This window comes from Lytechinus pictus, chromosome 5 (assembly GCF_037042905.1).
Source record: "Lytechinus pictus isolate F3 Inbred chromosome 5, Lp3.0, whole genome shotgun sequence".
In the NCBI taxonomy this organism is placed as follows: Eukaryota; Metazoa; Echinodermata; class Echinoidea; order Temnopleuroida; family Toxopneustidae; genus Lytechinus; species Lytechinus pictus.
Window position 1 is genome coordinate 54,647,946 of NC_087249.1, and position 12,784 is coordinate 54,660,729.

Below are 12,784 nucleotides of genomic sequence, written 5' to 3' on the forward strand. Positions count from 1 at the left end.
CTCTGTCTCATTCCCCCTTCCTCCAAATGTGTGAGTACATTTTATCTTTGAAAAAAAAAATCTCAATATAATTTATTACTGGATATGGTACTATTACTAAACCTTTAAAATGCACAAAAACATGTATGGTGTAAAAATAATTCATTTATATTATTAGTGTATTCATTAATCTTGAAGAACAGAAAATGTTATCTGAAGCTTGATTGATTTGTCTATTGTTAATGTGACTGTTGTATTATGTATATATTTGAATTGTTCATAAGTTTGTCATAGTTTATATTGTATTTATGGAGCAGTTCCACTTATTTATATGTGAAGAAATCTGGAAAAAAAAATCTTTCAGATGATGTTTGTCCGACGAGTGTGAGATACATTATTATTCTTGATAGATGCATTGAGCATGTTTAGTAATTTGTTCAACTTTTATCTAAAGGCTTGCATGGCAAGCCAGTTTGGGCAGATTAAACTTATGCAACTTAATTGGCTCAATATATGGATTACAAATATTTCAAGAGATCTTGGTGGACGTTTTCATCATTATCATTGTTTATACAATTCATTTAAAGTAAAAAAAAATGTTGGTGTATAACTTTAATATGTTGTCAAAATTTATAATATATCCTCATGATGTGATGCACTCTCAGGCCCGTATTCTGAAGTTGGGTTTAACCTAAACTCAGGTTTAAGTATGGATGGTTAATTGTTACATAAATCACTAACAGTAGAGGTATCCTATTTCAGCTCATTTGGCTCTCAAATCTTTCATAATTGTCTAGGAAGTATAAAAAGATGATTGTCTTCACCATCGATGAATCAGGAAAGAGCACACAAACAGGAAATATACAACTTCATAAAATTTTTGACAATTTTTGCTTCTCATGTTAGCACAGTTAGGCATGGTCTAAGTTAAACCTGACTTCAGAATATGGGCCTCAACATTTCCTAAATCCCTTTGTGCCTCTCTCCATTCTCACACATATACAATAATCTCATTCTTACTTTAATAACTTTCACATCTTTATTGGAAAAACATCCTGGAAAATTTATCTATAATTTTGTCACATTATTAATGTTTAATGTGAGCAAATTAATGTTTATTATGTGAGCAAACAAATATCCATGTGGAAAATAAAATGAAATATGCTTATGGATAGAGGCATCTATAGGTCTCTTGGAATATTGGTCTGTATTAAACTGAATCAATAATTTTTATTTATGATTAGCTATTATAGTCTTTCTGTTCTACTGAAATTTTAGTTTATAATATATTTTTACTTTTGTTATAGAAATATATGTATGTTTTTCCTGATTTTAGATCTGTACATAAACAACAGTTTTTTACCACATATTTTGTAGTGGAATAAGTTTGATAATCCACTTCAAGCTACATCTGTCATACACATTGTAGATTACACATTCTCTTTAAATGTATATAACAGAAACTGAAGAGGAAGCACAAGACTATCTGGGCATTGTTAGCTAACATAAAAGTGTGCTATTGTACCCTAAATTGAGAGGAACAAATTGGTTGGTAATTTTCTTGTGAAAAATTATGATTACAGACTTGATAAACATTGGCCAAAATCGATTTGCACTCGTACATAATTCATCAGTGCTCTTAAGTGCTTTGGCCTAAATCCACTAAAAATGTATATTTTATTCAAATGCACTGCAAAAGAGGTTAATGAAATCATATGTATACCCTTTTGGCTTTCATATATCTACATCCATAAGCATCATGGTTTTGTTGACAAACAAAGATCACTATTCTAGTGAATTTCAAATCAAAATGACGAAATTGTTGTTTTGGATTCAAATGATATACGTCAATCATTAGGATGTACCTACTCGTTATGCTAGTTCAGTCTCATGTAAAGGTCTAGTCCATCTCAGAAACATGTTTATTTGAATCAATAGAGAAAAATCAGATAAGCATAATGCTGAAAATTTCCATCAAAAACGGTTGTAAAATAAGTTATGACGTTTAAAGTTTTTCTCACAAAATTGTTATATGCACACATTCAAATGGTAATTGCACATGTTCAGAGAGTAATGTTTCACAGGACAATGAACAGAAAATTAATCATATAATAAAATACAAAAGAAATAGTGATGTCATCAGTTCCCTCATTTGCATACCGACCAGGATGTGCATATAACTATTTTGTGAAATTTTCAGGGTTATGCTTGTTGGATTTTTCTCTTTTATTCACATCAACTTTTTTTGGGGTGGACTTGTCCTTTAACTTGCTTTCCCAATATTTCATGCATAGCGCCCTCATGTGTTGTCTCCATAGCGACATATTGACTATCCCCCTCAGTTTTTGGAGGGTGGGGTAAATAGGATATTGCCGGTCTGAACCAAGCAAAATGAGCCAGGCTGATGTGTATATGTATAATTTTGCTTTAAGATACTGTTATGTGAACAGTAATTAATAGTTGAAATGGAATGTAAGCAATTGAAACAATTTTTAGACCAAGGGCTACTAGCATTGTGGTGACGTGTGATGCCTATGTAATGTGCTTTTCATGCATCCATGTATTATGAATCATTTGGGATAAACCTCGACCCCAAATCATCAACAGTTTATGAGAGGTCTTAAAATTGTACAAAAATCACTGCTTATTTTATTGTTGTACATATGAGAGAACATGGTAAACTAACAATTGTACAGAGTTTGCAGTTTTGAGTATTCAACAACATACAGAGGAATAGAGAGAGAAATATATCCACATGGTATGTGGGTTATATAATAGTATATTTCTGTTGGAAGAAATAAAGATTTAAAAGGGGAATTGATGTAATATATCATGACGTTTGTGTATGTTCTGGTAGAAGCATTGGTTTGAATTAGCTTATTCTTGCAGGCAATAAAGAAACTTGTTTGAATATTATATTTTGTTCTATTTCAGTAATTTCAAAAGCGGTTTAGAGAAGAAAATAGTAGCATGTAAATGGAGAGAAGAATTTATTTACACTATTACAATAATCAGATTTTCACATTTTATTTGAGGAGTGAGCTAATACAAGTGTGTATCGAACAATAATCAGGCATTGTTTTGTTTATGTGCCTAAAAATCAATAAAAGAATTCAACAAGAATTATCTTGCATATATCAAAAGGGACTTTTGAAGTTACTAAAAAACAGACATTTCAAAATGTTAGACACTCTAGATTATCTGTACCAAACAACAAAAGATGTCTTTCTATTCTGATTAAATACAGAAGACAACCGTCACAAAAACATAAATTCAACATCAATAGATAGCAGCCATAAAATGGGAAAGGAAACTTGTATCTTTACAAGATCAATAATTCTGCTTCCACAATTAAAACATGTTAATCAAATACATTTCCTTATTCAAAGGTATACATGGGCTTTAAGATACACCCTTGAAAATTGCGTCATGATTATTGATGCCAATCAATCTGCTTTCATGATGAATTTAAGATTTTGAGTAAACATGGTCACTAAGATACATTTGTGACCAGTCGCCCCTAAGCTTTAATGATTCATGATTCATGACTTGGCAAGTACTTGATTGAATACAGAAGAAGTTAACACAGAGCTTCAAAGATTTAGAGAAAAAAATGTTTGAAGTTTGGGGTTCACTCAAGCACGTGTGCAATATCAGTGTATTTTCAAATCAGTCCGCAAAAACTGGTGTCCAGGAAACTTTTTACTTGAACTTCTACAACTTGAAATTTTAACAATTGTAAAGAAAATTCTCAGATATGATTAATTACTGTAATAACCTAATTATGTTTTTAGAATACCAAATTTTGGCTATTAACAGAGCTTCTTCATTGGCACTTATTGTTGGGTGGCTAGTATCTTGCACAGTGTACCTGATATGATAGAAACAATGTTATAGCGACTCCACCAAGAAGCAGTGTAAGTAAGCCTTTGCCATTAAAGAGGGAGGGGGGGCGCTCCAAATTAATTTTTTCCTTGTGAGTTCGGTGGGGACTCCTATCTGCTCACAATGGACAATTAGGAATTGGTACATTTTTTCCCCAGAAGAGAAAAGTCAACAGGAATTCCATCAGGTTATGGCAAACAAAATGTTGCATAAATGATAATTATTGTATAATGCATGGCAGCATAACAAATTTTAAATCTTTTATAGTATATGAATTGCTATCAATTAAACATTGTTTTGGAATTAGATAAGTCCTTGAACAAAAAACTGTTGACCCCGATATCTGCTACATTTATATGGATATAAACAAAGTCATAAATTTCTACAACTCACAAACATTAATAGGGCATAACCATACAAGCAGTTTTTCCAGTAAAAAAAAATGAAAGAATTTTGGTCTCAGTGATCCAAATCGTTTCCTTCTAGACCAGTAAAGAATTAAAATGCACATAATCCACATTCCAAAGACCACTTTCCTTGTTGGTCTATTTCAATTATGGTACATTATAAAGGAAGAAAACTATATGTGTTTCTCTCCTAGATTAAGTGTGACGACATAATAACAAGAATCACTTCAAAAAGTTCCATCACATGTAACAAACATATTCTTGCATTATCTGAATGTTATATTATGGAAAGGTGTTTCTTAAAACATAATCAACTTCCAAAAGAACTTGATATATACACTGCCCTACATAAGCAAAAGGAAAAGAGTGACATGCCAACAAAATTAGGTCATTTATATTTTCACAATTCATGCAGAGTGCTCACTTGTCATGCTAAATTTTATCACAACCAGAGATGAATGTTTGCTAGGCGAAACATTTTAGTATTGCATTTTGTAAAGGACAAATGAATATTACTCTAACAATTAATTCCATGTCAATTCCTTTTGCTAACTTAGGGCAAATTAAATGTATGAGGAATCAGTGAGACCTCAATCAATATCTTGAGTGCTAGCTCCTGGTGCTGATGGTTCTCCTTGAGCTCCTCCGGAGGAGGGTGGGGTTGATGGTGGGGGTCCACCTGCAGGTCCAGGCCCTCCTGCTCCAGGACCACCCGGTCCTCTTGGAACCTTTGATTGCATCTTAGCAATGAGTCTGGTGATCTTAGGATTGTCTTTATACTTGGCAATGTTTGAAGGGTCGCTGCTGATCTCTGCAAAGGCTTCTTGGACTTCCGGATCCTGATGGGAGATGGAGATGGTAACAATGTACATAGATAAGTTCACATTGAAACAGGCATTCATATTTTGTGACCTGCCACCCCCAAACCGACAATAGTCCCCAGGGAAGATTCCCTGTAAATAGCCAAAATATTATTTGTGTGTTCAGAAAGGAAAAATTAGAAAATAAGCTCATCTGAAATGTTAACTCTTCTTCTTCATACAGTAAAATGTCAAGTTGTGAAGTCAAATAGAAAACAAGCTACAAGAGTTTCTTTGACACAAGTTTTTGCGGACTGCTTGGAAGTTTCATTCACATGCAATCAAGTAATTATGTGGTTTATTGTTGATCAATTTTGACAAGGGGCAATTCCATAAAATGATCACCTTTTATACGTCCGACCCCCAATTTTATCAAGTATTACGTCACTTCATAAACTGACCAAGTCATGGTCCCTTGAGAACATTACAGACTGTCAAAAGAGCAAGATATCAGAGACAGAAAATTTCATGAAGATCCCACATAGAGGGGGTCGGACGTACATATTTTATGGAATTGCCCTAGGACATTAGGATGTGCTTTTTCAAACCTAATACAAATTTAATTTTGGGCGACTGATTGTTGGTTTTTGGGTGGGTGGGCACATATTTTGTTACAAATATTGTTTATCGAATAGACACAATCCAATGAAACAAAAAAGCTTCTAACAGGTATGCATTTGTACAGAAATACAATAATATGAAATAAACAATGGGGACAAGATAGGTGGATAAAAGGGGGCAAAACGCTAAAAAACATAATGATGACAATCTTGTAAAAGATGATGAAGGTTCAGCCAAAAATGTGATAGTCATGATACATCTATTAACACATATTCTTTTATCAATTCATAAATGCATTATTGTATTATATGCATTAGAACCAAGATCAAATTTTTTGCCAGATACTAGGCAGCTGCATTTCAATTTTTTTAAGCATGCGTATCCTGCCAATATTTAACCACCAAGCTCAAAATCAATAAGCTGACCACAAATTTTTTTTTTTTTTTAGAGAGAGGGTTCAAAATACAAGATTTAATTCAACTGGTAGTATTGATCAACTTGATTCAATAAACTAAATGTACTTGATTCAATGTGAAATTATACATGGAGAGATTGACAGAACAAAGGAAATGAGAATTCATGTGTGATGATCACTCAAGAAAAAGGTGTCATTGCGTGCTCTTTAATAACAAGATCTCTGAACACTACCAGAACCAGAAATACAGGGTGTAAAAATGGTCTTTAAAAAGGCTTTAATATATCATATATTTGATGCTATAGTTTGTATATTGTAGAATGAAAGAAGGAAGACTCACCTGCAAGGCAGTAATAATCTCAGGGTCGGACATGATGCCACCGATATCAGGCATGCCACCTCCCATGCCACCCGGCATACCACCGGGGAATCCCCCTGGCATACCACCTGGCATACCACCTGGCATACCACCTGGCATACCACCAGACATACCACCGGGGAATCCCCCTGGCATACCACCAGGCATACCACCGGGGAATCCCCCCGGGAAGCCACCAGGCATACCCCCTGGAAACCCACCAGGAAAACCACCAGGGAATCCTGATTCAGCTTCTTGCTTTCTTCTCTCTTCATCTTCCTACAAACGTCAAATCACATATAAAAACATTGAAAACAACAACTTGTAGGAGAAATACCGAGAAATGCCATGTTTCAGATTACTTTGTATCTAGAAAAAATATTTTTGAAATTTAACTAGAGTATACTAGAATTGTGTCTAAACAATGTGCAATTACACATTACCCAGAGGTAGTATGTAGCAATCAAGGTCCAACAAGTTTGTTAGTAAGAAAAGCACAGAGCTAGCTGGCAGTTTGTTTTTAGTGTGCCATCTTGTGCCAAAACCATGCAAACAGACTTTTTTCAATCTCTATCATCAAAATCATGATCTTTTTCACTCATATTGCAACTACTTTGACTTTCATGAAAACTGTTTTTATTGAGTTTTTCAGTATAATTTTCCAATGGTTAGTGTCAGAACCACAATCATTCATTATTATTACAATATATCATTTAATTTTCTCACCTTTCTTGCTTTCTCTTGGGCTAATTTTGCCAATCTGATCCTTTCCTTTTTCGCCTTGAGTTCTTTGTCTTCTTGTTTTCTCTCATACTTCCTCTTATGTTCTGCAATCTTTTTGGCCTGCAAAGAGAATATCATCAAATCATGTGATTTTCTTTTCCTATAAAAAAAGCCTTTTGCAGTTTGCACACTTACTTTAGGGCAATTCCATAAAATGATCAACCTTTTTTGTACGTCCGGCCCCCATTTTAAAGTTTTACTTCACTTCATAAACTGACCAAGTCATGGTCATTTGAGCGCATTGCAGACTGTCAAAAGAACCAGAAATCAGAGACAGAAAAACTCATGAAGGCCCCACATATAGGGGTCAGACATACATCTTATGGAATTGCCCTCTACTATTCAGTATTTGCATCCTGATCTTCAGCTTATTCCATATTGAGAAGGAATTTGTGATTTTATATCAACAAGACAAATTCATCATATAAGATATGTATTTCACATCATAATCGTTTTAGGACACACATTCATTCATACAATATGTACAATTTGGGACATTATTGAAATTCTTTTTCTTTCAGTACCACTGGAATTTCATTGTGCACTATTGTGACAAACCTAGCCTCTTGTCGAGGCCCTGTCGGCTGCTTTCCGAGCGAACATGGCAAAGCAAGGGAGAGAGCGAAGCAGAGCGCCGCGAGACAGGGCCTCTGGACATCTGACCCGAATTTCACCGACTTTCTTTTGTTTTTTATTGTTTTTACCAATTCACCTACCAAAAACTGGTCGGTGAAAATCATCCAATGAGAGCGCGGGCTGCTATGACGTCATATTGAATATTCATGAGCTCATCTTGAATGGCGACCCGTGGATTCTTGGCGAAGAATGACGACGAAATATCAAAGAGCATTGAATATGCCTCTAAAATGCTGAATATTGACCGATTTAAGGATTTGCAAGTCGATAAAATTAACTCTGCACTGAAAGGACGAGATGATTTTGTAAATCTACCCACAGGATATGGAAAAAATGTTATCTTTCATGCGATTCCACCGGTCGAACCGGGGCGTCGATTATCGATCTCCGCTGTGCAGTGCAGTGAGGGAAGCTGGGGTGGAGTTGCTGGGAGTTGACTCGAGTCTGACCAGCGGCTGAGCAGTATCTCCCGGGAAGTTTCGGGGCGGTGATGGGTCTGTTACGGCCAGTAGTAGTAGTAGTAGTAGTAGTAGTAGTACCACTACTTGTATAGCATTTTGCAGGTTATATCCCCTTTAGTGTCCCGCAATTAAATGAATCCCCTGCAGAATAATGGACTACTATACTATATAGTATTCCGAACCCAAAACGAAACAGCTCTGACATTTCATTGGTTTACTCGGTGACCAGTAATATCATGACTCATGTATATTCATTAGGAAGACGTTCCTCATGAATATATAATTCAGTTCAGATGTCAAGAGGCCCTGGCTCGCGCCAGGCCTAATTCGCTTCGCGAATTAGGGAATCCCTCGCTTCGCTCGGGAAGCAGCCGCCAGGGCCTCGACAAGAGGCTATGACAAACCCAGCACAAAGAATAAAGCAGTCGATGCAGTAGGGCGATTCCACACTAGAACTTCAAAAATATCATAAATTTCAACATGCTTTCAATAAGTCATAAGTAGTGTAATATTTTACTATGATACCTAAATTTTATGAAAATTATGAGTTTTAACCAAAAATGAAGTCAGATATAGTTTTTTTGGGGGGGAACAATGGAATTTTCAATTTTCAATAATTTTGCTTAAAAAATTGTCAAGTACAAACACTGCCTGAATTAATTATTGACAAAGCATGAGAAGATTGAAAATATTGCAGGTCAATGGAATAATGTATCATTGATGGTTCCAAATAATATCTACAACATTTTTATGATCCATAATAGGGGCAGCCCTGATTTTTCTGAACCTATTTTTGGCAATCACCCGTACGACACATGAAAATGCAAAAGTTTTTCCTACAATTTCATTTTTGATGATGCAATTTCACAATATCAGTTTCTCTTTCTTTAACCCATCGGTGATCGATTTATCCCATAAGGATCTAATCACTGCCCTTCATTTTTCAATAATTAAAAGTTGTCCCGTACGACACACAATATTTAATTGCAGGATTTGGATTCAGAAACTATAAATAGTAGGCCTATTTAAATTCAAGTAATTGATTTGACATAAAGTGAACTGAAAAGATACTTTTTTTATCTCCATAGAACATGAAATAGGTGATTCTAACCATTTTAATTGATTTCATGTAGGTGTATTCTTTTGTGAATCCCTTCAGCTAAACTGGTGATTTTCACTAGTTAGAGCAGGTTAATTTCTTTGTCACTGAGCATGGAAAGAAAACCTTTATAATTGATTCACCCTAGCCTGGAAGATGACTTCCTCTAAGTTTGGTTTAAAAGTCAATGTTTTGGAATATTTTTCAATTTCTCAGGCTCTAAGATGTGTGTTTAATCGAAAATTTCAAAATCTAGACCATAGAATATGTGAACCATTTGTTATGCCTTATATTTCTCCTATAATGAGTGATAAAAAGGGGTGTAAAAGTATATATAAACTTTTGATAGGAAATAAAGATTTAGCCAAAACTATTGCAGCAAAATGGGGAAAAAATTCAAATATTCTTTTGGATCACACTAAAATACCGGAATTTAATAGGATGATTTTCAGATTTACAACTGACATTCGGATAAAGTATTTCCAATACAAAGTTTTCAATAGAATTGTGTTTTTAAATGATATTTTATTCAAACTAAAGATCACCAATACTGAGTGCTGTACATTTTGTTATACTGTAAAGGAAACAATTGAACACTTCTTTTACTTCTGTAATTTTAGTAGAAATATTTGGAGTAAAATAGAAACGTGGATATCATCTCCTATGTTTATTCTTAAATTTACTCCACAGAATATTTTGTTTGGATATAAAGAAAAGCGAAATGATGCCCTGAATTGTATTATCATTTTAGTAAAACAATTATATTTCTCGAGGTTGAACAAGACATGTACCTGATTTTAAGAAGATTAAAAAGGTAATACAAAATTATTATTTAGATGAATGTTACATTTGTGATCTGAATGGAAAAAGGAAAGATTTTAATTTGAAATGGAGTATGTTGAAGCATTTGTTTGAATAATGTTTATAATTTGACTTCTGTAAACGTGTTCTTTTTTTGTAAATAAACTTGCCCATTGGGGCAAAAGGATGAAAAAAAAAAATTATACAGCTGTAGCTAATAATGATTATATTGACTGTTGTTAATTTTCTGAAGATACCATAGACATTTACATTTCCCTCACTAGACCCATTTTGCCCTTGTCACAAATCTGGTAATATGACACCAGTTGGGAAAATGTATGTGATATTTCCCTCCAAGCCAGTCAATATCATATAATATGCACATGTGACAATGATCTCAATTGCCATCTTGAGATTGATCATAAAACCCTTGTGTCACATGATCCTTAAAAAGAACTATTTTCTACACTTACATTTGGCTCTACTTCTTTCAGCATCTCATAAGCTGATTCATCAAAGTCCAGCTTGCAAGCCATCTGTAGATCCTTAAAAGCCTCTTCCCAATGGCCCAGCATTCGATGGGCTTTACCCCTCCACTTGTAAACCTGGGCAGAGTCAGGGTTAAGATCTTGTCCCTTGTTACAGTCACGGATAGCTGCATTGGGCTTCTTTAGACGGACATAGCAGCTGTGGAAAGAAGGAAATCGTGGACTCGTCAATCATAGTGTCTGGAAGTATATCGTCAGAAATATGAATCTAAAACAAAACTAGGTGATTACAGGGGACTTTTCAAGGTAAATATGTGTATGCACTATTAAAGGTACGGTACTGCATGCCAAATGTACTAGTGGAGGGATGCATACCACAAAGCATCAACCCATGCTGTATTTGCAAGATCCTTCAACACATTTAATAATAAGAGTGATAATAACTCTATTTACCAAGGGTAGCCACTTTCAGCTGTAAGCTGTTCACCCAACAGGCCCTTCATAATTATTACCCTTTTCCATTCTCATACGTCAAGCACCTAACAAGAAGGCAGAAAGTCTCATTTTTTTAAAGTCTTTGGTATGACTTGGCCGGGTATCGAATCCACGACCTCCTGTTCATGAAGCAGCAATCTACCACTGAGCCACCATACAAATTAATCTTGATTCCAAAAGAATAAAACTACTTGTTTGAATGAAATGAGTATAACTGAAGAGAATCTGATTATTTTCATTTTATGATCAATCAGAAATAAAGAGCTGAAAAATGTCAGAGCCATATCTCATTCCACCAAGAAGATATATGCCATCATCTTACCTTGCTCTCTTGGCATGGAACAAAGCTGAACGTGGATTGCGCAAAATAGCTTGAGTGAAAAGCTGGACGGCTTCTTCCAAGTTTCCATCTGACATGGCAACCATTGCCTCAGACTTCTTTTGGATAGCTTCCTCTAGCATTTCATCTGTAACCTCTAGACTGGTATCTCCCATCTCTTGAGGCTCATCCGTGTCTGGTTCAATCACACCATCTTCATCAAGTTCTATAAAAAGTCACAAGTAACAACAGGCCTTTATAGTAAAGTTTCATTATTTTAAAAAGGGCATGGCCACAGTGCCCATTCATTAGTATATTTTACATAGCTGGGATACCCGCTTCCGGGCAATTATTACCAGGGGAGTGTCTCATCAACATTTTCATCCGACAAGTTGTCAGATCTGACATCTTTCTCTGATGTTGATTGGCTGAGAGGTACTGTTACTATGGTAACTGTCGGATAAAATGGGACTTGTCGGATAAAACGTCCGACAAGTCCTTTCATGAAACGCTACCCCGGTCTTGACGTTCGCCAGCACTGGGACAAGAAATGGCAAAAAGCCGAAGATTTGCCTTGGACCAAGTTTACATCTTTAATGATGTTGACCAGTTTTCTTTAAAAATCATTGAACATAAAGAGATATGACCGAGATATAAAGCAAATATAAACAGCCTTCGATCAAAGGTTTTGTGAAACGATGATCCCCTCAGTGACGGGAATGTGACCAATTTCCTTCGGTGCTGTGCTCCTCAGGAAAATATTTGCATTCCGTCATCACTTTGGGAACCATAGTTCGAACCACCTCCTCTAACAGCTGTACATATTTGTTCACTATTACAGGGCTGTTCATAATTTATATCCTACCCAGATCACTTTCTTCACTCTCTGGTTCCATAGGTTCTGGTTCAGATGTTGGTTCCTGTGTTGGCTCTGGTGCTGGGGGAGCCTGGGCAGAAGGTTCGGGCTCTGGATTGCTCTCCGTCTCCTTGGGCTCTGGCAGCTTGGCACCAAGGCTGGACATGAGATGAATTGAAATATTAAAAATTGTGAATTGTGAGACAGAAAAAAACGAGGATCCCCCACAAGATCTACTGTACAGCCGATTCCAGAGAATGGCAGCACTACACAGGATTTTTTTCCAGTCTTTGTGCATACAAGCAATACCACTACAGTATTCTGCACCAACTTATCCAATAGATCAAGAAAAAAATAAGCCAAACATTGCATAACTTAATC

At 35.5% G+C, this 12,784-nt stretch overlaps 1 protein-coding gene across 1 annotated transcript; it reads right to left on the bottom strand.

Moving 5' to 3' along the window:
- Nucleotides 1–1,275: 1,275 nt before the first annotated feature.
- Nucleotides 1,276–12,569, bottom strand: LOC129261264 (hsc70-interacting protein-like). The gene is made up of 6 exons (XM_054899321.2): nucleotides 12,413–12,569; nucleotides 11,551–11,773; nucleotides 10,719–10,932; nucleotides 7,192–7,308; nucleotides 6,448–6,744; nucleotides 1,276–5,110 (listed from the first exon to the last, which is right to left on the bottom strand). Exons 1-6 carry the CDS (start codon nucleotides 12,567–12,569, stop codon nucleotides 4,862–4,864), a joined length of 1,257 nt encoding a protein of 418 aa, XP_054755296.2. The 3' UTR covers nucleotides 1,276–4,861.
- Nucleotides 12,570–12,784: the final 215 nt, after the last annotated feature.

Excerpts from the sequence above, each read along its gene's own strand:
- LOC129261264 (XM_054899321.2), bottom strand. The coding sequence starts at position 12,569 with ATGTCCAGCCTTGGTGCCAAGCTGCCAGAGCCCAAGGAGACGGAGAGC. Across the intron at positions 11,774-12,412 it reads GAGTGAAGAAAGTGATCTGG|AACTTGATGAAGATGGTGTG; the intron begins GTAGGATATAAA and ends GACTTTTTATAG. Across the intron at positions 6,745-7,191 it reads CCCAAGAGAAAGCAAGAAAG|GAAGATGAAGAGAGAAGAAA; the intron begins GTGAGAAAATTA and ends TGACGTTTGTAG.